This window comes from Ochotona princeps, chromosome 26, assembly GCF_030435755.1.
Source record: "Ochotona princeps isolate mOchPri1 chromosome 26, mOchPri1.hap1, whole genome shotgun sequence".
Classification (NCBI taxonomy): Eukaryota; Metazoa; Chordata; class Mammalia; order Lagomorpha; family Ochotonidae; genus Ochotona; species Ochotona princeps.
This window is the reverse complement of record NC_080857.1, coordinates 18,864,533-18,886,540: the sequence shown is the minus strand read 5'-3', so window position 1 is coordinate 18,886,540 and position 22,008 is coordinate 18,864,533. Positions and strand designations below refer to the sequence as shown.

General features: G+C 56.2%; 1 protein-coding gene across 2 annotated transcripts; it reads left to right on the top strand.

The window, feature by feature from the left end:
* Positions 1-1,990: 1,990 nt before the first annotated feature.
* VSX2 (visual system homeobox 2) lies at positions 1,991-16,187 on the top strand. 2 transcript variants are annotated; one of them, XM_004584400.2, is made up of 5 exons: positions 1,991-2,474; positions 3,714-3,798; positions 7,846-7,969; positions 14,818-14,998; positions 15,757-16,187. In XM_004584400.2, exons 1-5 carry the CDS (start codon positions 2,105-2,107, stop codon positions 16,092-16,094), a joined length of 1,098 nt encoding a protein of 365 aa, XP_004584457.2. In that variant the 5' UTR covers positions 1,991-2,104; the 3' UTR covers positions 16,095-16,187. The 2 variants fall into 2 exon arrangements, with proteins under 2 accessions (XP_004584457.2, XP_012782245.2); XM_012926791.2 differs by having other exon boundaries at positions 15,700-16,187.
* The last annotated feature ends 5,821 nt before the right edge of the window (positions 16,188-22,008 follow it).

The window sequence follows — 22,008 nt, the reverse complement described above, 5'->3', positions numbered from 1 at the left end:
TACTTAATGAAAAAGGTGGAGCAGTGGATACAGGCCCTGTTACAAAAGAATATGGCAACACATTTGGTGCTGTAGCAGAAGAACAGAAATAACTGGACAACTACCCCAAACAATGACAGCAAAAAATCTCTGTGAATGGAACCAATGGACATTGGGAGGGTAACATCATCCTTGGATCAGTGAAACCAGCAGCACTTCAGAGCTGTCCAAGCCACTTAGACAGAACCCTTGGAATATGTAGATATTGAGACTGGGTTGATATGAGGTGGCGGTTCCTCATCCCTGGGTGCTGGGTCATGTAGAAAGTCATGCATGAGTGGTTTCCCCCTTTGTCTCTCCCCTTCCCCCAGGAACAAAAAGAAGAAATAGCAAATTTGGAAGCAATTAATTCACCTACTTTCCCATAAACCTCGATCCTCCCCACCCTGACCCACCATGTAATTGTTATTTAAAAAACATAAAATTTGGGGAAAAAAATAGGATGCAACTCCGGGGGGAGGGGGTCACCATTCACACTGTGACCAACGCCACTAGGAATCCATCTCCAACACAAGGACAGATGCACCTTGCAGGGCAGAAAGCCTCGTTTCCATATCCAACATGGTCTCTTCTGTGGGTGCACAGGGTCCCACATGCGCTGGCAGTGGGACTTCTCTCTGTTGGACCCAGGCAGTGGACTGATCAAGAAACCCTGCCTAGTTTTCCAGTCTCTACCAAAGCAACATCCGGCCCTGTCCTGTCTCCTCTCACACTGCACCTTCTAATCAAGAAGCAGCCTTTCAGGGGCCAGAGTCCTGGCACAGCAGGTCAAACCACCACCTGCAGTGACAGTGTTCTGTATAGGAACACGATTCATGTCCTGGCTGCACCACTTTTGACCCATCTCCCCGCTACAGCACCTTGGAAAGCAGTAGAGGCCACTGCAGTACTTGGGTGTGTTCTAAGATAAGACTGCTCCTGGGCCCAAGGAGGTCACAGAAGAGATAGCTGAGGGAGTGGCAAACACGGACCCTGGAGTCCCTGGCACATGATCACCTGCACTGATGACACATGGGCCTTGAGACAGGAGCAGCTGCCACTCCCTGTTTTCAGCTGACATCGCTGGTTGCCCCTGTGCAGCCTCCAGGAGCTCCATCCTTGGGGAAAGGGCTCTCCTCTTTCTCTCTTCCCCTCACACACTGACAACTTTCCCACTGTTTCTGCTCAGGTCCCTGGGAAGGGCATCTCCAGGCCTTACTGCAGAGCTGGTGGATCAGGACCAGGAGGTGCCCAATAGCTGGCCGTTGAGTGGAGGAACGGGAGAATACACAAGGTCCTGAGTATACATGGGACACTCCTAGTGCCCACTTGGGGAAGATGTCCAAATGCCCATAGACATACCCCAGGGAGAGTCAATAGGGCTTTTGCTTGTCCATGGGCACCCCTGTTCCTGACCCTTTTCTCACCGACTCTATGCTCCAGCTCTTTTCCCTTGCACTGGCGGGACACCATCCCCATCTCCATGCCTAGGCCCCTACTTCTCCCCTCTTTTCCAACCATACACACACTTGCCCAGAACACTTGTCCCTTCCCTGTTGTAACTTCTGCATGAGGATCCCAAATTTAAGCCTCTGTGACAGCAGCCTATCTTCCCACCCCACTCCACCCCACCCCATCCCAGCCCAAGGACCAGTCCCGGCCCACCCCAGGGAGCAAGTCCTAGGCCGGGCTCTACCCAGAGACCCAAGCCACTATCTTCTGGAACCAGAACCAATTGGGCCTTGCTGTATCCTCTTGCCCGCCCCCCCCCCCGGGTTCCCTGCCCGCCAGCACCCTGCAGAACCCACTCAGTCCCCGCAGCGCACCCTGGCCCCTGCGCGCTGCCTGCAGCGGGAGCTGCCAGCTTTTTGGAATTCCTAATCGCTCCTGGCCCCGGTGATTGGCTGCTCAGCTCTGACCCCACTTGGGCTGCCGCCTGGTTGGATAAAAAGAGAGTCTCCTTGGGGCTCCAGAGCATTAGACATCGGAGGGGGCACCTGGGACCAACTTCGCAAAGAGGGGAGCTCGGTGGGGGGGTGGGGGGAGCCCAAAACCTACGGCCTCAGCCCCTCCAAAGAACCGGGAGATGACGGGCAAAGCCGGGGAAGCGCTGAGTAAACCCAAATCCGAGACGGTGACCAAAAACACCTCGGGGGGCGCCCCGGCCAGGTGCACAGGGTTTGGCATCCAAGAGATCCTAGGTTTGAACAAGGAGCCCCAAAGCTCCCACCCACGGGCTGCCCTCGACGGTTTGGCCCCTGGGCACTTGCTAACAGCGCGCTCGGTGCTGAGCCCCGCAGGAGTGGGCGGGATGGGGTTGCTGGGGCCTGGGGGGCTCCCCGGCTTCTACGCGCAGCCCACCTTCCTGGAAGTGCTGTCCGACCCGCAGAGCGTCCACTTGCAGCCGCTGGGCAGAGCGTCGGGGCCGCTGGACACCAGCCAAACGGCCAGCTCGGGTAGGTGAGGGCGAGGCTGTGCTACTGCCGCACCGCGGGTGAGAGCCGGGAACAGCTCCCGAGACGTCGGCTCTCGCCCGCCGGCCGGACAAGGTCTCCTTCCCGCGGCAAAAGTTAGTACCAGGCCGAGGGGTCGCAGTCCGGTCCTGGGGCCGCCGCGCGGGGCAACGGGGCTGCGGGGCCGGAGGATGCTCGTGCTCTGCGGGGTTCTGGCCCCAGGATTTCCTGGTCTCAGTGCAGTTTTCTTGAATCCCCGCGTTGGGCCCTACTCGGCCCCGGCACCTAGTGGGGACTGCATCGGAAACGGGGTTTGGGGTAACAGCAGCCGTGGTGAGGGGTCCCCGAAAGGGGCTAGCGGTTCCTGGTTTTGATGCTCGCCTGCGGCCCCGGCCTTCTGTGCTACAGAGACGGTTCAGTGCGCTAGGCGATTGGGAAGGCGGTGGCGATCCGGACGATCTGGCCCTGGTGTCCAAAGTTGTCTTCCTCCCCACACACCCCCTCATTCTTTCTCCATTCCCAAAGCCCCTTGCATCGGTTAGTGGGGAGCTACCTGTCATCCGAGAACTCGGGCAAACGGAGTACCGCAGCGGCCCAACCCAGCGGCAGCGCCGCACCATCTCGGCTCTGTGCGCCTCGCAGGTTCGGGGACCCGGGGTTACCTCGCTACGCCCTCCCCGGGCCACTTGCCTGCTTGGCCCTGGGTACGCTCGGCCAGCTTCCCCCCGCCCCGCCGGATTTTTTGTTTCGTTTTGTTAGGATTTTTGTTTTATTTGGAAAGACAACGAAAAGTGGTGCATCTCAGGCTCTCCAGCCTGGAGCGGGGACGCATCGTGCGGGCGCTAAGAAAAAGGGGCCGCGCTCGGGAAGCCCTCCTCAGCTCTTCCTGGAGCCCGGATCTCCGCAGGCGATCCCGCTCCTAGGGGCCAACTTTTGGCACTGGAAGCCGGGACTGTGGGCGCAGCGCAGGGCGCAGACCCAGGAGCGCGGCCAGAGATCTCTGCGACCCTCGGAAACTGCCTTGCTCTTCCACCCCGGCCTTTGCCTCTCTTACAACGAAATCTGCTCAACACCTCCAGATCCCCGGCCCCGAGTGTGGGTGGGACCGACAGGGACTCAGGGATGCGCGTGGTGGTCCGGGGACCAGAAGGGCTTCCGGGGGAGACAGCACGCCCTGGTGAGACGCGGGAGCGACCGAACGCACCCCATCTTCTGCCGCATGCCCTTTCGCCCGCTTTTCAGATTCGGAAGATGTTTCCTCCAGTGACCGGAAAATGTCCAAATCGTCGTTAAACCAGACCAAGAAACGAAAGAAGCGGCGACACAGGTAAGGCCCCTCGCGGCGCTTTTTGTGAATCCCCTCCGATCCCTTACCAACCAGCTTCCCCCACCCCCCATACCCTTCCAGGCTAGGATCTCCCAGACCGTATTCTCTCTGATCCCTCCAATCCGAGATCCCTGGCCGCACCAGGGTGCAGAGATCTGGCTTGTTTGGTAGTGAATCAGCCCGAGACCCAGGCGTCATGCGGTGCCGGCTAAGGGTGAAGATTGGCGGGTTTTTTTTTTTGTTTGTTTGTTTTCCTACTGCTCCAAGAGACAGGAAAGGCCCTGAGCTGGGCCGAAATGGAGCGTAAGAGGAGTGGGTGGCCTTGTCTCCCACCTGGAGCTCAGCCCGGAGGCCGGCTGCAGATTCCCCAACTCTGGCCATTCCAGCCCTCTCTGCTAGCCCCTCAGGTCCTGCTCCCACGGTTCCTCCCCACCCTGGGGCGGAATCAGCCCAGCAGATCATTTTCTTTCTGCTTCTGTTCTTTGATGGTTCTGAGCAGCGCGCGCTTCCCCTACGAGCGTCTCGATTTCCCCCGTCTGTACTATGGGGGATGGAGAGAGGAGGAGAATGACCCAGGGAGTGGTTCCCATATCTTGCTGGAGTTGGGCGAGCTGTAACGGGCTGCAGAATGCATACAGAATTGCTGTTCTTTTAAATGTAGACATGACTCCCAGGGAGTTAAAATGCACTAGATTCCGATAAACAATTCAGAAAATTCATCGGCCCTGTCCCCTTTCCGCCCTCAGACCCTCATTCCCCAACACGTGGCCACCACAGCTCCCAGCGCCTAATGTGCATTTAGTGTAGGTTTTTAAGGCAGTAAAGGAAGAGGAGCAAAAAATCTGCCTGCCTCATCTCCAGGGCTGTTGTCCATTCCTCTCCTGGGACACTTTCGCGCACTGGCGCCGCTGTTCCCTGTCCCGCCGCATCCCTTCCGTCTCCCCGGTTCACCCTCAGCCTCTTGGCACCCACTGGTGGGCGCGGTGCCGCGATTCGCGCTGCCTTCATCCCGGCACCCTCCGCCCCCAAGTGACACCAGCTTTTAAAACGGCTCTTCCTGACCTCTGGGGTCCCAGTGGGTTCTGCCTGGTGAGGGTGAATTTTGATTCGATTTGTTTTTGTTGGGGGACAAGTCATTGCCTCCAGCTACTGTTTGCTTTTTAGTTAGCTTAATTTTAAATGGAAACAGAAGGAAAAGTCTTGTTTCTGATCCTTTTGACTATCCATGCTCTCAACGATTATTCATGACAACATCCTTTCTCCTACTCCTCCCAGGGTGGGGATTCCCGCCAGTTGCCCCAGCAGGGACTGTGGGGTACCAGGAGGGCCAGACTCCCTTGCTGTATGCCTGGCCCTGGAGGCAGTCCCTGAGCCAGGCCAACCCTGGAGAAAGCTTCCACCAAGCTCTGGTGCTGCTGGGGCGGTGCTCTGTACTAGGAGTTGGGTAGCCCCCAGCCCAAAGTCCCTACTTTGGGGTCCCCACACTCTGACCTCACTCGTTTCCGGCTGCAGCTGCACCTGGGACACGGGTGAGGGAGGGAGACTTTGTTGGGAAGCCTAGGGGCCTGAAGGGAGAGCTCAGCTTTCTGTCTCTGGTGTCTGAAGGGAATACATTATTGGAAAAGGAACAATAGTTTCAGATTTCTGTGCAGTTTTTAATTAACAAAAAACTAAAAACGGTGTTTTCCTGAGCTTCTTGGGGGGGTTGGGGGTAAGAATCCGGTGATGACGTGGGCTAGGAACAAATCAGGGCCCGGGCGGGGTTGGGGATGGGGCAGCGCGTTGGGCCGGGTTTTGCTCTTCTGCTGGCATCCTAGCTCAGAGTTCTGCAGGAGCCTAGAACAGGCTTTGGGTCTCTTGGTGGAGCAGGGATTACCTGCTGGGAGCGGCAGGTCCCGCATCTGCACGTGCACCTGCCTGGAGTTGGAAATTAGGGGAAGTTAGGAGTTTGTTCGCTTTTTTTCTTGTTTGGCTTGAGGACCCAAGGTGAAGTCCTTGCGTCATTCTAAATTACCAATAACCTGCGCTCTCCTCCTGGACTCTGGCCACGCCCCCTCAAGTCTCCCAGTTTGGGAGAGGACTTGCACTCTTTCGATTGCTTAAGTTGATCTGTTCAGGGGTCTTTTGGCAAGTGACAGGAGAGAAACGGAACACAGCAGATCTTCAAAATTCAGAAGAATTTTCTCCTTCAACGGTCCCCACCCCCCAAGCTTGCAATCTTCCTTCTTCCCATACCTACCCCTATGTGGGCTGAGGGCGCAGCATCTAGGGTTGGCAGGGGATCAAGCTGGCCACGAGCCATTCTCTCAAGGTCAGTTTGTCCAAAAAGCAGAAAGTCCAAAGCCGCTGCTAGCTTGCTAGTAGGAGTCCAGAAGGTTTACTTTAAGAATAGGGTTTGCGAGCCCCCTGGTCTTGGGGACAATGTTTGGAAGCATTTTCACTGATGGTTGGTTTTTCGCAGTTTAGGTCATGAAGTGGTTCAACGGGAATTGCTCTATGGGGGGTAGGGGCCATTCCTGCAGGCTGGGAAGCCCACCTGCCGGCCAGTAAGGGGCGGAGTCTGTGTGGAATGGTTGGATCATGGAGAAAGACCCAACGCTCTGGCAGGCTGGTTGCTCTGCGTGGGGGCACTGGATGAACAGGGAACTGGAAAAGGAGAGTTGGGGGCAGGGCGGGAGTGGTTTGTGGGAGTGAAGAGCAGCAAGAGCTGCCTTTGACCTCACAGCAAACCTTGGGATTTGGAATGGGATTGGAAAACTCAGCTTTGGAGTTTGGGAGAGGATGGGGTAGCAGGTTTCTGGGATGGAGGGAAAAGGGGACTTCTAGCTATTTTCTAAGAAGTTCTTCTTTTTAAAAAATTTATTTATTCATTGATTTGAAAACAAAAGCTACAGAAAAAGGAGAGACAGAATCTTCCACTCACCAGTTCACACCCCAAATGCCAGCAACATTTGGGACTGGATCAGGTTTCAAAACTTGGGTCTTAGCCCTCCATCTGGGTCCCTACCTGTGGCAAGAACCCAAATGCCTGGGTCATTTTCTGCTGCCTCCAAGGCACCTTAGCAGGGAGTTGCTTACAGCCTAGGAAAGCAGCAGAGGATGGCCCAAGTCCTTGGACCTAGCACCCATGTGGGAGACCTGGAAGAGGCTTGAGGCTCCTGGCTTTGGATCAGCTCAATTCCAGCCATTGCTACCATCAGGGGAGTGAACCAGTAGGTGGAAGATCTTTCTCTCTATCTCTTCTTCTCTCTGTAAATCTGCCTTTCAAATTAAAAAATAAGCAAATATTTAAAAATAACAATAAGAGGGTCTGGCATAATAGCTTCGTGGCTAAAGTCCTCGCGTTGCAACCACCAGGATCCCATACGGGCACCTGTTCCAATCTCAGCAGCCCCACGTTCCATCCAGCTCCCTGCTTGTGTCTTGGGAAAGCAGTGGAGGACAGTCCAAAGCCTTGTGATCCTGCACCGACATGGGAGACTCTGAAGAGGCTCCATGCTCCTGGCTTCCTATCGGCGGCACAGCTCCGGCCATTGCAGCCACTTGAAGAGTGAATCATTGGATGGAAGATCTTCCTCTCTGTCTTTCCTCCTCCCTATATATCTGACTTTCCAATGAAAATAAAATAAATCTTAAATAATAATAATAATAAGAGTAGCTTGGCCTGGAAGCAGGCATCTCAGTGCGGGACATGAATGGTCTGAATGGCAGCTTAACCCACTGTGTCACCACACCCACCTCCAGGATCGCCTTACTGCTCATTCTCCCAGAGCACCTCCAAACAGATTTCCGGTGTGACACTGTGCCCACCCTTACCCTGGGAAGGTGGTATGAGCTTTCAGCCTTGACTGATGAAAACTAGAAAAAGAGCAGCAAAGGGAGAGAAAAGAGACAGAGCAGAGAGATGCTATGCCTGACTGGTATCTGAGGGCCCTGGGCTAGCCTGGCTTTGGGATCTGGCCAGCAGACACTGGATGGTCATTCTCTTCTCTCTGAGACCTGCCTTTCCATTTCTGGGGTCCTGAGCATCTGGTTTTGCTCCCTCAGGACGATCTTCACCTCCTACCAGCTGGAGGAGCTGGAGAAGGCGTTCAATGAGGCCCACTACCCAGATGTTTATGCCCGGGAGATGCTGGCCATGAAGACGGAGTTGCCGGAAGACAGGATACAGGTAACTGTTCCACCCCTTGCTCCCACATGTCCCCGTTCTCAGGCACATCAGCGTCTGCAGGTCCTGGGCACAAGGCCTGCAGCTGCAGCCCACCTTGCCCTCCTCCTCTGGGCTGTGGGTAGGCCAGGGCCTGCTGGTGGCAGCAGGGGCACCCCTCCAAGCCCCTAAGCCACCTGCCCACCGGCTGGGTGGCAATGGGTTCCCTGAATCACTTCCCATGGGGAAGAGGGGTCTGGTACTTGTGTAGGCAGTACCTTTGTGAATTAGAGGTTTTGGGGGTCTGGGAGGATAATTTCCTGAAGTCCTAGGGTTGCCCATCATCTGAGTTACACAGAGAGGGGTTTACTGTGAAGCTGGGGCAGGGGGCAGGAGTGGGGTCCTGACTTCCTGAAACTCCTTTCTAGTGCAGGGCCTCTGCGTCCGCAGGTGTGCCGTGGGGTGGTGATGAGGGGCAGGCAACGGAAAAGGGAGTCCGAGTGGCTTTGTACTCTTGCTGGAGGACTGGAGAATGGGCTTGGGGCTAGAAGCTGCTTTCCCAAGAGGACCCTCCTCTCCCTGGAAATCTACTTGGAATTTCTATTTGGAATGGCTCTCCACATTGACACAAACAATAAGCTCAATTACCCATAAGCAGATTAGGTTTGGTGCAGGATCCACGTCAGCCCGGCTCCCTCCCTCCCGCCTCTGCCTCTCTGCCTTCTGCAGGGCAAGCCCGGTGTTGATTCTGAATCCTGCGTGTTCACACCTGCTGCCAAGGCCAGTCCCTACAGTGCATGTGTGGCAGTAAGCCCTGTCCAGCCACAACCTGCAGCCTGTTAGGAGATCCTGAAATCCCAGAACTGGGGCTGTGGAGACAGACCCTCCCTCAGCCACCAGGATCCCAGTAGGCATGCACTAGCATCTGCTCCTGGGCCAGTGTCTGAAGCCTTTGGTACAACCGGAGGAGTTAGGGATGGAGCAAGCAGGGCCCTGGGGGCCATGGGGATTGGCCCTGGGATGTGTGGGAGAATCCAGGCGAGAGTCCCTCGGACCCTGCGGGTCCCATGCGGCTAGAAGCTGCTTCCACCCAGGATAATGATTGGATGGGAAATGCAGGTGCTGAGCCCAGGGTGCTCGGATGGGCAATGCAGGCGTCTCAACCTCCAGACTAACTGCCTGTCCCCCAGACACACCTCTACTCTGTGTCCCTGCCAGCAAGTGAGGCTCTGAGCCTGTCAACTACTAACAATATTCTTTTTCCAAAGTGGTAACTTAACACAGAAGTGTTAGTCCTGGCATAGATTTGTTCTTCATCCTTGGCCTGGCTGTTACGCACCTGCCAGGTCTCAATTCATGAACTCCTGCCAATAAGCAGACATGTCAGACGTGTTCTCACCCATCTCCTGGGTGGAGAAACCAGGAGCCTGGGAGGAGAGGAAGACAGTGGACTGAGACCCAGCCAGTACTCACCCAACTACCCTGCATGCCCTCCCAAGTCGGCCTGAACCATGATCAGGAACACCCGGGCCCAGTGGCAGGGGCTGATTTGCTCTGCTTTGAGCACAGCTGTTGCCTCGTTCTGGTATCTTTCTGGGCTGGGAATGGGAGGAAATGGTCCCTTCGTAGAGATAGCCAATTCCAAGTCCCCACGATAGACTCAGGCACACGGTCTTTTGGTGTCTACAAAAAGTAAAAAGAAAATAAGTAGATGCTGGGAACAGGCCAGAGGTCAGCATCGGTGGGGTGGGGTGGGGGTGGGGGAACAGGTTTCCGGATAAGAGCATATAAATATCGGCTTGTCTGTTTTCCCGATGAAAGTCTTGCTTGTTATGAAATGCAAACGTTGCTGAGCTACAGTGCTTGGTGCCTAATGACCCTTCCCTCCTGGCAGCCTCCTGTAGATGGAGAGGGGAGCTGACCGGCACTGTTTGTCTTGGCCTCTGCTGCAGGGTTCCCTGACCAAGACCAGATAACAGAGTATTCATCCCAGGACCTCACTCGGCTCACCCAGGTGTAGATAGAAGATGCCCACACAGGGCCGCCACTCCCGGAAATCCTGGCTTAGTCGTTGGAGTTGACACTCTCACCTTTCTGTAAGGAAAGCCTCGGGCAGCAGCCAGTGCAGGAGTTCTGGGACAGAGGCAGAATGGCAGAGAGTAGAGTCTGGGGTGTCAGGGACTTGGCATGTGGAACCCGTGCATCCAAGCATGCTGTTTGGTGTGGTTGGAAATGTGGGCAGAACTGCCCCCTAGTGGACATCAGAGGCTGCAGCAGGGACGGGCCGCTTTGGGCCATGAGCTGGGCTGGAATGCAGGTGCCAGCCACAACAGGTGTCGGAACTACTGAGTTACTATGGAGTGCCAGTACCCTTAGGAATCCATCTATTTCCTGCCAGAGGGGCGCAAAGAACCTGTGTGAACAGGACAAATGCTTCCATATGGCCAGTAAAGTCAGGCCTGACAGGATGTGCCTAGATCGAAAGGCAGGGCTAGGGACAAGGAAGCGACCAGAGGTGTATCCTGTGGGCAGGGAGTCCTTCCTGGCACCAGGGCACCTTTGGGGGGTGCAGGTACATACACTGTGAGCAGCTAGGAGCACCCCACCTGGGCTTTCTACACACCACTGTGGCATCACTACTCAAAGGGCTGACACCAGCAGGTGTGTAGACCCACATGCTGGGAGTCCTCCCAGCCCAGCTGTGCCTGGGACTGTAGTCCTGGTGATTGGTGTCACTTTGAGCTCCTGATCAAACAGGTGTCAAGCAGGGCCTCTGATCTTTGCTGGGCTCCCGACAAGCCTGGGACCAGAGGAGCTGCTGGGAAAGAGAGTAAGAGAGGTGTTGAGTGAACATCATGAAATTTCAGAACCCTGAGCCAAAGCAGGCCGAGTGCCCAAACACTGCGGCGGCATCTCCTGGGGTGGGCGGGCAGACAGGAAGAGTAGAAGGAACTCCCAGGCATCCCTGGAGAAGCTCATGGGGAAGCCTGGCCTCACCTTGCCCAGGAACCCACCGCAGGCCCCTCGGCTCAGCTCTCCCCAGGCCCGGGCGCCTGTGGTGATATTTGGTGTCTACGGTCCTGGGTAAATGGGAAGGAGGAAGCTCAGCTGGAGTCAGCGGAGTGCTCCAGCCTGGGTCCTCCAGCTTCGGCACTGTAGGGACCGTGGGTGCTACCGGGCAGCCTCTTGCATTTGACCTTCAAGGGCCTGCACTGTGCCTTCTGGGGACCAGAGCAGCTGGGGCAGATGTTGGGCCGGCTGGATGGATGTCAGCAGGGAGTCTCAGGGCCGGCTGCGTTAGGCGGTGGGCTGTGGCTTGCTTCGCCCTCCTCCTGCAGCTGCCATGGTCACCATGTCTGTGATTGGTGGGGCTGGCCTTGCCGAAGGGCCTGCGCATGAGGCCAGAAGCCGTCACTGATGAGCCTGCCTTGTGGGCGCACTCCCTGTGTGCCTCTGCAGAAATAGCAGTGACTGACACTGAGCACCTCTGGGTCACAAGCAGAGATCTTAGGCTCTCTCACTGATCTCATTTAACCCGCAAAACAACTCAAAAAGCTGGTGCTCTGGTGATCTGTTTGGCTGAACCTGAGACTGTGAAGTCAAGTAACATGGCCAAGGTCACATGGTAGGCATTTACAAAGATTTACTTATTTCAAGGTCAGTTGGTGTGGTGGTGTAGCATGCTAAGCCTCTGCCTGTGGAGCCATTTCAAGTCCCAGCTGCTCTGCCTGCGACCCAGCTCCCTGCTAATGGCCTGGGACGACAGGGAAGGATGGCTCAAGCACTTGGGAACCCCAAAAGAAGCTCTGATTCCTGGCTTTGGACCTTGCCTATCTCTGACCATAGTGGTTATTTGGGGAGTGTTGATGGAACTATTCTATGTCTGCTTTTCTCTCTATAACTCCACCTTTCAGATCAATAAATAAATCTTTATTGTAAAAAACAAAACAAAAAAACAACAAAACTAGGGGAGCGGCGCAGAATGGCAGAGGAAGACAAAGAGCGAGCTCTTCTCCAAATGGCTACAACAGCCAGGGCTGAGCCAGGTGAAGCCAGAAGCCAGGAACTCCGTTGCTGTCTCCCACATAGGTGACAGGGGTCCCAATACTTGGGCCATCCTCCCCTGCCTTCCCAGGCACACTGAAACTGGATCAGAAGCAGAGAAGCCGGCGCCCCGAACCGGGATGCCAGAGTTGCAGGCACCGGCTGCACAGGTTTTTCAGAGCTAGGAACTCCAGCTCGGGAGCCAGCAGGGGACAAGAGAGGTGGTCAGGGAACGTGGTCAGAGTCCTCGCTTGTCTGCCTCCTGCCAACCATCCTAAAGAGAGATGGCTTTGGCTGTGCAGGCTGCCTCCATCAATCCAGGCAGCAGCTGGTCCTCGCAGAAAGCCAGGCGTTCCAGGAGCCCATAACCCAGGCTCTGGCTGACTCTCGGTTTCAGCAACCAGCTGGTACCAACTCCCGGGGGACAGCATCCATAGGCAATGTCTCGTTCACAGGCCTGTTGTTTCATCTGCCCGAATGAGCAGGCCCAGGAAGCTGGCTCTGATTCCAACTGCCCCTGGCCACCCCCGCCCCCACCCACCCCAGTTCAGCTCCTTCCCTCATGCAGCCCTGCCCCATCTCCAGCAGGGGGTGCCCATGAGCTCTGGGGAAAGTCAGCTCTGCACCTGCCCAGAGAGCCACACTGGGCCCAGCCAAGGTAACTGTCCAGTTTCCCCAGGACCCATGCAAGAAAAGGCAGGTTCCTTCCCAAGTTTGGTGTCAAAACTCAGTGGAAAACGTGGGCGTGGCTGTTCAGCGGGCTGATGCCTAGGAGATACTGCAGGGATTGGTACTGCTGTGCTGGCTGGGTGTGGCGTGATTGGGTTGTACACCCCATATTCTCTATAAAAATCCCAGTCGAGGGGTGATGGCATGGCTGCTCTAGTTGTGCAGGGCAGGGAGCAGGTGGCCCCTGATGGTCACCAAGCAAGCCTTCCCCTTCGTCTCTCAGGGATGGGACTGGAGCCCACGACTGCCCCACCAGGGGCTCAGCGAGGGGTGAGTGACACCGTGTCACTTCCACGTGGACGTAGAAAATTCCTTTCTGGTTTTGTCTCTAATGAAGAAGGCAGCTGTAAGCCAACGGGCCCTTGCCAAATGGTAATGAGAGGGAGATGGGGCAGGACAGAGGCCCAGCAGAGCGAAAACAGCGGCCAGGCGACCTTGGAAAGAAATTAAGGGGGGCAGGTAGGAAGACCTGCAGTGAACATCGTGGCCCAGCGCTCCACGCCCTTAAATACTCACAGGGCAGTCTTCTAGTGACCCCTCAGGGTCTTGCCCTTCGATGGTCCAGTTCTCAGCAGGACCTGCCTGCAGGTGCCTCACCCGATAAGGGCAAAGGTGTGTCCCCTCCCCCTTCGGAGGCAGCGCCACTCCGGTTGGAAAAGCGCACGTGGATGCGATGGGTTTCAGGGCGTCGCTCCCATTTCTAGAGGCTGCAGGTCAACAGGCCCCGCGCGTCTGGCCCTGGTCTACCCGTTGGGTCGCACGGCTGACTGATATTTTGCACCAGGGGCCAGAGCGGCTCTGACTCTCTGGCGCCCCTGCCGGCTGCAGCCGGCCTCTCTCCGCCGCACCCTCGGCGGCGGCCCCGGTGGCCGGGGGCCCACTGCGCCACCTGGCGGCGGGTGGCGGTGGCCGCGTGCAGGCCCGGGTCCCGGCCGCCCACCGGCGGCTGCCGAGCCAGCGAAGGGTTAAGCTGTCAGCGGCACGATGTTAAACAGGTGTCAAAGGCGCCCCATATATCTGCACACTGAAATCAAATTCTTTGCCGTATAAAAAGATAAATTACCCAGGCGCTGCCGCGCGTCCCACTCATCACGCCAGCGCCAGACGGCAAGCCATTTTTTTTTTTAATGTGCTAACGACCTAATCAAGCAATCAAGCCGGAGAAGATTGCGGAGTGACCGGGGCAGCCATCTGCCGGCGGGGGCTCCCCGCATTCACTCCTCGCCCCGCATCGGGGGTGGGGGGCCGGGGCCAAGCTGGTGGGGAGGGGGGGTTGAAATCTCCACAAATTAACACCCAATTTTCCCCGTCTAATTAGTTAAATGAGAAGTGCTTGGGGTCCCCCCCTGGAAGGGGGGGCGGCCTCCCCAGCATTAATTAGCGCGGGTCAATGGCGCTGCTCCCACGAGGGCCGCTGCTTTAATTTCCCGTGATATTTCAGAGCCTGAGGCCCATCGATTCAAACTGAAATTAACTTATTTTTCAATCAGCCCAGGGCTGCCCCTGGGGGTGACTCTTCTTTTGCCGCCTTCTGAATAGAGCGGGAGCCATTTTTCATCAGAAGCGGAGACCTCGGCTGCCCGGCGGGGGAGGAGGTGGCGGGGAACCTGGGCGTTGGGGGCTGAGGCGATGCCGGAGGTCCCCTGCACCTCAGCTGCCACCGGGATGGGGCTGGGGGACCTTGGCCTCTGGCGCCCCTGCCCGGGATCAGGACCTACCAGGACCGGATGAGACCATCGTCCACCCGAGAGAGGATGAGGTGGGGTGGGCTCGCCTCTCCTTTAAGGACAATCTAAGGGAGAGGGACTCCTGGCTCACAAAGCTGCTGGAAGGTTCTGGAAAGCTGCTCAGGCGTCTCCTTCCCCCACTCAGGGCAGGAAGGGTCCAGCCCACCCCAGACAGCCCTGCCCCATCTTCCTAGAATAGCTTTGATGTTTTAAAAAAATAATAATAAATAATAATAAAAGGCCCCCATTTTGGCCACGGGTCTGAAGCCACTCCGGGTCTGAAGCCACTTCGAGCCTGCAGGACCCACCCCACTCTGCTCCAAGGGCATGACTCTGGGGTGAGACCCCCCCTGACCTCATGTGCGCTTGCAGGTTTGGTTCCAGAACCGCAGAGCCAAGTGGCGGAAGCGGGAGAAGTGCTGGGGCCGCAGCAGTGTCATGGCCGAGTACGGGCTGTATGGCGCCATGGTGCGGCATTCTATCCCTCTGCCCGAGTCCATTCTCAAGTCGGCCAAGGATGGCATCATGGATTCCTGTGCTCCATGGCTACTGGGTAAGAACCCTGTGCCCTCCTGGGTGGGCCCTGCCCCTGGCTGCAGGAGGGGTGGAGCCCTGAGGCAGGGTACCTGGGCCATAGCAGCTTAGCAGCTCCCTAGCCCCAGCTGTGAATGGACAGGTGCACAGGGCAGGTGGGCCTGGGGCCTAGTGTGTCTACCCATGGTGCCCACCTTGGGTGCCCCTGACTGCATTCTCTTGTCCTGTGTGTGTGTATGTGTGCATGTGTGTGCACAGGGGTCAGAAGGGGGCTGTCTGTCACCCCAGGGTCCCCCACCTGCTCTACTCCTCAGTCCAAGAGAGCACCTGGTAACTGAGACAGCTTTCCTGGGGGGTTGGCTGGACCCCTATGTTCCCCCAAATCTTTCCACCGTCCCTCTTTCCCCACCTGCAGTCTGGTGTCTGCTAACAGCACCAGCTTGTAGTGGGGTTCTGAGTCAGAACCCCAAGGAGGGGCATCAGGAGCCAGTAGTCTCCTGGGAGCCTAGCCAGGACTGGGTGTGCGGCCACAGCAGGCCCCTGCCCAAGCGGCAGTCTGCAGGTTGGGCTCCTAGTTCTGGTCTGCAGTCTCACCAGCGCCACCTTCCTGTCCTCGCCCCACAGCCCTGCCCTGGGACCTGCGTGACTTGGGTGTGTGGAAGTTAAGGCTCTCTGCTCGTCCTTAATTCTGGCCTCTCTCTATCTCTGCCGTTTTTTCAGTTCAAGATGGCTTTCCCAGGCGCTTTTCTAAACCCGAATACCAACAATTCTTTCTAGGGATGCACAAAAAGTCGCTGGAGGCGGCAGCCGAGTCGGGGAGGAAGCCCGAGGTGGAACGCCAGGCGCTGCCCAAGCTAGACAAGCTGGAGCAGGAGGAGCGGGGCGCCGACCCGCAGGCCGCCCTCTCGCAGGAGGAGCTGCGGGAGCACAGCATCGCCGCGCTGCGCGCCAAAGCTCAGGAGCACAGCACCAAGGTGCTGGGGACTGCGTCTGTGCCCGACGGCCTGGCCCGCGGCACTGAGAGGCCTCCAGAGGAGGAGGAAGAGCAGGAGGACACCGCTCACCACAGGCCGGCGGGGAAACTGAGCCCGCCGCAGCTTGAGGACATGGCTTAGTTCCAGGGCCCTGTGACTGCTCCTCCAGGGGCCTGCTGTCTGAGGCAGGGCCAGGCTGGGTGGCCTCTGTCACCTTTCCCCCGACACCCACAGGCCCTGTGACCCCACTTGTACTCCTGTGACTCCAGGCAACGCTCAGTTCTGGCCACGGCTTTGGACCCCAACTTAGACTTGACCTTTGCGGCATCACGGTCTAACTCCGGTACCCCTGCCTCAGTAGCCTTCTTGTTACCCCAGAGTGTCACTCCCTTAAGGCACTTTTGCTCCACTCTGGTGACGCTCCCTGTCGCTGTCCCACCTCGCCCTCTGACTGCTGTTTCCCTGGTGGCTTCTGTGACTGTGGCTGTATGGCCTGCTGTGTGCACACGCAGGTGTCCCAGAGCACCCTAGAGCTCTGTTGCAGCCTGCTCCCAGCAGGTCCCTGCCAGACTCCTTAGGGCTCCGCATGTATCAGCGCCTCAGGCTCTGCAGGGTCACCCTTGGGGATCCCACCCTCCTCAATCGGGCAGTTCCTTGACACGCCTCGCTCCCCACATCCTGCAGGGTGAGGGTGCGGTTTGCAAACTGGCTCAAGGCACTGGGCCAGGGCCTGCGTTCTGAAGCATCCCAGCATGCTCCCCTTGACCTGCTGGGTGAGCCTGCCTCCCCACAGGGCTTCTCACAAACCACAGGCTGGCATATGCCAACTCAAGTGTTCAATCACACCTGGAGTGGGGTGGAAGGGAGCACACAGACCTGGTCTTGACCCAGTCAAGCCTGGACTGGGCCTAGTCTAAGCAGTCATGGAGTGTGGAATGAGGCTCAATGCCTGGGGGCCACAGAGCTGCAACTGCATGTCAGGAAGCACTTAAGACCTGGTGGCCCATGCGTGTGATTGTGTCTTGGAGGGACAGACCAGCTCACACTGGCCTTCACTAGTGACGTTCCCCATGGCAACACACCAGGCTCCCATCCCAGGCCCCCACAACATTCCCTTCTTCCATCCCACTGGGCATTGCCCGTGTAGGAGAGGCCTGAGCTGTGCAATGCCTCCTGACTTCTATATCAAAGGTTGATTTCTTCTTCCATTCGTGGGCCATCCCTCGTCCCCCATCCTGTTCCTCTTGTCTTTGTCTCCTACCCTGTGGATTTGAAGTATTCAACTGTAGTCCCTGGTATGTAAATAGTGTACATAGTCAGAAGACAGCCTCTTGTTACGGAGATGTTTGAAATATGGAGCTGTAATAACTTCTAGGGATTCGAAACCTGTGATTTCTGTGCCATTTCTGTATAGAATCGCGTCTGAATAAAATTGATGTATAAACAGCAGGGGAGGGACCCAGGAGGCCTCTGTGAGTGGGGACAGTGTGTGTACCTGTGTGTGGGGGTGGTAATAGAAGGGAGTCCATACAATAATTTCTAGGATGAAATTCCCAGGCTCCTTTCGCAAAAGGCGAAGGCACGAGTGGCCTACTGTCCCCTGCCAGGGAGACCCTCGGCTACTGTCACTTTTCTCTACCTATCACAACTGGTGCCATTCTCCTTTAGCCAGCTCCGTTACACCTCTGCTGTTACCCACACAGCCTACCTCCGTCCCCAACAGCAGATGCCCCCTCCTCTGCAGGTGGCTACTTGAAAGGGAAAGACAGCATCTTGCCTTCCACCGACACAACCACGAAGAAAAAACATCACAGGATCTGCAACTGTGTGTCGGACCATGCCAAGTCCCCGACAAAGGGGAGGGGTGTGAACATGAGAAACAGCTCGCGGAAGGCAGCGTGAAATTGCCTGCGCACAGCTGTGACCCGCTGACTTGATGATGTGTGGGCTGGAATTACAAGATGAGAAAATGTGGTGAGCAGCTTGTACTTGAGTTTGGGGCACAAGAAATCTAACATAGCTTCGAATGTGACCTCCCTTGTGAAAGAGGTGCTGGCAGCCCACGGTTGAGGGGGAGGGCCTGGAGGTGTGGTCTTGACTGTACACCTGAGCCAGGCATGGTGATCCCAGGTTTAGGCCTCAGGGACTCACCCTGGAGGTGTTGCTCCCCGTGGAGACAGGCCCAAGGGCCTGACATCAAGCCCATCATGTGAGGCTGCTATAGGTGCCCTCCCCTCCAAGTGTGCCAGCCTCACCCCACAGGACTTCACCTTGCCACCATCTCACGCTGTCCCTCCCTCCCAGCCTTCGCTGTCACCTCCTCCCTGCGGCCTTCCTGACCCTATGGGAAGAGTTCAGACCTCTGTTCTCCACAGCGCTAAGCAGTCCTCCGTTATGTCAGTGTCTGTGCTGTTGTCATTTTTATTTACCTGGCAATTTTCTTTCACAGTGTTCATTCCTTCCATAGTGGAGGCTCTAAGTCGTTTTTCTTTTATCCCCTAGTCTCAGAACCCCAGCAGGATGCTGGCAGTGTGGCAGAGTGGGTTAAGCTGATGCTTATGAATTCTGTAGTCCCAGACAGGCACTGGTTCAAGCCCCGGCTGTTCCATTTCTGATCCAGCTCCCTAACAACACACCAGGGAAAGTGGCGTAAGATGGTCCAAGTGCCTGAGCCCCTACCACCTACCTTGGAGATCTGGTGCAGTTCTGGGTTCCTGGTTTTTGCTGACCTAGACCTGGCTGTTGTCATCTGGGAAATGAAACAACAGGTGGAAAATCTCAGTCTTCCCTCTCTTTGGCTCTCCTGCTCAAGGGGCGTGGCAGCCAGCCCACTGTTGAATGAATAAAAATGTTCTGCAATAACTCCTTCATATACTGGATAACTTTTGCGGAGCAGGCTTAGCAGTGTAGACACCAGTTGCGACACTTGCATCCTGTGCTGGAGCACCTGGGCCTGGCCCTAGACCCTGGCTCCAGCCTCCTGCCCGTGCAGACTCCGGGAGGCAGCAGGCAAAGCTTGCACAGCAGTCTCTGTCACTCATGCGGGAGGCCCAGATGGACTTCCTGGCTCCTGACTTGGGCCTGGCCTAGCCTCAGCTATTGTGTTTGCTGAGTAAACCAGAGGCTGAAATCTCTCTTGCATGGATAAACAAATAGTTTAGAAGAATGGCTGTTATCCCCTATCAGTACCAGTACTGAGTCCAGCTGCTCCGCTTCCCATCTAGCTCACTGCTAAAGCATGCTGGAAAGCAGCGGAGGGTGGCCCAAGTACATTCCCTGACCCCCATGAGGCAGACCCAAAGGGAGTTCCAGTGCTCTTGCCTTAGCCTGGCCCAGTCTCCACTGTTGTGATCATTTGGGGGAAATGAACCAGTAGATGGAAAATCTGTCTCTGTCACTCACCCTTCAAATAAAACTTTTTAAAAGGTTTATTTATCTATTGGAAAGGTAGATATACAGGAAGGAGAGACAGAAAGGAAGATCTTCCATCCACTGGTTCACTCCCTAAGTGGCTGCAATGGTCAGAGCTGAACTGATCTGAAGTCAGGAGCCAGGAGCTTCTTCTGGGTCTCCCATAGAGGCACAGGGTCCCAAGGCTTTGGGCCATCCCATTATGGGATCCCAGCATGTGCAAGGTGAGGACTTTAGCCACTAGGCTATCATGTCAGTTCATATCCTGCTTGCTCCACTTCCCATCCAGCTCCCTGCTTGTGGTCTGGGAAAGCAGTAGAGGATGGTTCAAAGATGGGACATGCATCCTAAGCCCAAAGGAAGGATGGCTGTGCTGACGTGATTCCTTCAAGCCTGGGATCACTCTCCGTGGCGGCCCTACCCTCAGGCAGGTGTCTGGGGCCTAGGGGTCAACCCAGACTGTCAGGCAGTCTCTCCACCAGCGGGCAGCTGTGGGCAGAGGGAAATGCAAACAGGACTGTCGGCAATCCACAAAGCGAGTAGCCAGAAAGGAGGGAGGGTCTCAGGCCAACAGAGCAGACAAAGAGAAGCCTAACAGTGTCCCTTCTCTAGTCCCTGTCCTGAACATATTTTCCCCTTGGCCTCAGGCTCCACAGGCCCAACCGGCAGTGAACAGAGCAGAAGAGACAAAGGTTGAGAGGGACCCAATAAACCCTGAGCAGGTTAGGAGCAGGAGGCTGAGCTGGGGCCGAGTAGTAGGTGTGGAGGTGCTGGATACTCCCGGCCTGTGGCAGGAATGACACCTGCTGCAGGAGAGAGGGGTATGAGCTGGGGGGCTGTGGGACTGGGGATAAGCTCTCTGCTGGCCTTGCCTGCCACCTGCACCACACATCTTCCTAGCCTTCCCTCCATGTACAGTGGCAACACTGGCATGATGCCAAGGGAGGGAACAGGGTAGGCTAACACCCTGTTCTATCTTGTGTTTCTGTAGTTCAAAACTGTTGTAAAAGCCCAACCCTCTGGGTAACTGAGCCTGTGCCAAGGGCCCCGCTGCCTCCTGCCCGCTGTCTGGGTCTCCTCCTCCATCCCCTCTGGGCAAGCAATGGGGCCAGTGGTGCTTAGTCACAGGCGCCTGGCTGGGCAGTGATTCACTGTTAATTTCTCTCTGCAGATCAATCCCTCCTGACACTAACTTCATTGATTGTCAGCTGCCTCCCTCCCCAAGCCCTCACCTCCAATTTCTCTCCATTCTTCTTCCCTCCAGTGACACAGGCAAGCTGTGGACCTCAGGGAATCCTTGTCATAGGAAGGCATCCTAAGGATCCAACCAGTCTGCTACTCATTACCAACTCCATCCCCTATACTAATGAAGCCAGGAAGAGGTGATGATGGCAGGTTCAGAGGTGAAAGCAGAGAGGAAAAGCTCACCTGTCTCTCTTCCCAAAGGCCTTAATGCGGGCTGGGCAGTTCGGGTTTTAGTCTGCTTGGAAGCAGATAAAAAAAAAGCCACAGCTAGACTCAGCCAGCTAACAGCTCTGCGCTGGGCTGACAATGGAATAGGGCAATGGTTGGGCACATTCACGAACAAGAGGATCTGGGGCCATCCCATGGAAAACAGCATGGCAAGTCATGTTATTTTGGTGCACACTGGACAAAGTGTTAAGTTCAGCAGAGACAGTCCCTGCTACTTCCTTCCCCATCAGCCAGGCCCCCAGCTCCCTCGCCTCAGTCCTCATCCTCCTCTTGTTTTCAGAACTAGTCCTGTTCCAGGGGTATTTTGTTCTGCAAGGATTCAAAGATCCCCAGCTCTCACAGGATAGGTCTGTACCCCACCAGCCACAGCCCAAGCCCTGCTGCACCTGTGAGGGGGAGAATCAACTGAGGGGAATGTGCGGAAGTGCTGCATGTGGGGGAGGAGTTGTAGCACTAAGAGTGTCTCTGGTATCTGCGCTGCAGCTGCTGTGTTCACAGAGGTTTGATCAGAAGTGAAGCTGATGTCCACCACATGGATCTTCACTGTGCTCATTTGCCCTGGAACACAAATGGCCTCCAGTGCCTGATGGCCCGGAAGGGAGCGAGGGTTGGAGAACCAGGGAGCTTAGAGGCTGAGGGGTAGACCTGGGCAGGTGGGATGGAGGATGACACTGGAGGACATGCTTTGCTTTTGCCACAGGCAATGTAATTAATTCCCTGCCTCATGAGCTCTGTGGCAGAATTTTGATGGTCTCTGGGAGTTCTGGTGTTTGGAGGAAGCAGGGCTGCAGTGGCAGAGGGGGCTCTGGGGACCACCTGTGCTGGTGGTGCAACAGCCTCCACCTGGAGTTCAACCTGCAGCGCTTCCCCAAGCTTCATGGTCTGCGTATCCACCCCGTGGAGCACGTATGCTCTGAGAGCCAAGGACCCAAGCCCAGGAGATTAGAATGGCACCCCTAAACATACACACACAAATCTGAGGTTCAGCAAATAACCACGTGCCTTTAGTCCACAGAATGGTCACAACACCACTAACAATCCCCAAGGAAGGGGCTGATGTTGCCTCCTCACATTTTTTTGTTATTTATCAGAGAAAGACACACACAAAGACACAACCATCTGCTGGTTAACTTCCCAAAGGTCTGCAATAGCGGGGGCTGGACCAGGTGCA

Excerpts from the sequence above, each read along its gene's own strand:
- VSX2 (XM_012926791.2), top strand. The coding sequence starts at position 2,105 with ATGACGGGCAAAGCCGGGGAAGCGCTGAGTAAACCCAAATCCGAGACG. Across the intron at positions 7,970-14,817 it reads TGCCGGAAGACAGGATACAG|GTTTGGTTCCAGAACCGCAG; the intron begins GTAACTGTTCCA and ends GTGCGCTTGCAG. Across the intron at positions 14,999-15,699 it reads CTGTGCTCCATGGCTACTGG|TTCAAGATGGCTTTCCCAGG; the intron begins GTAAGAACCCTG and ends CCGTTTTTTCAG.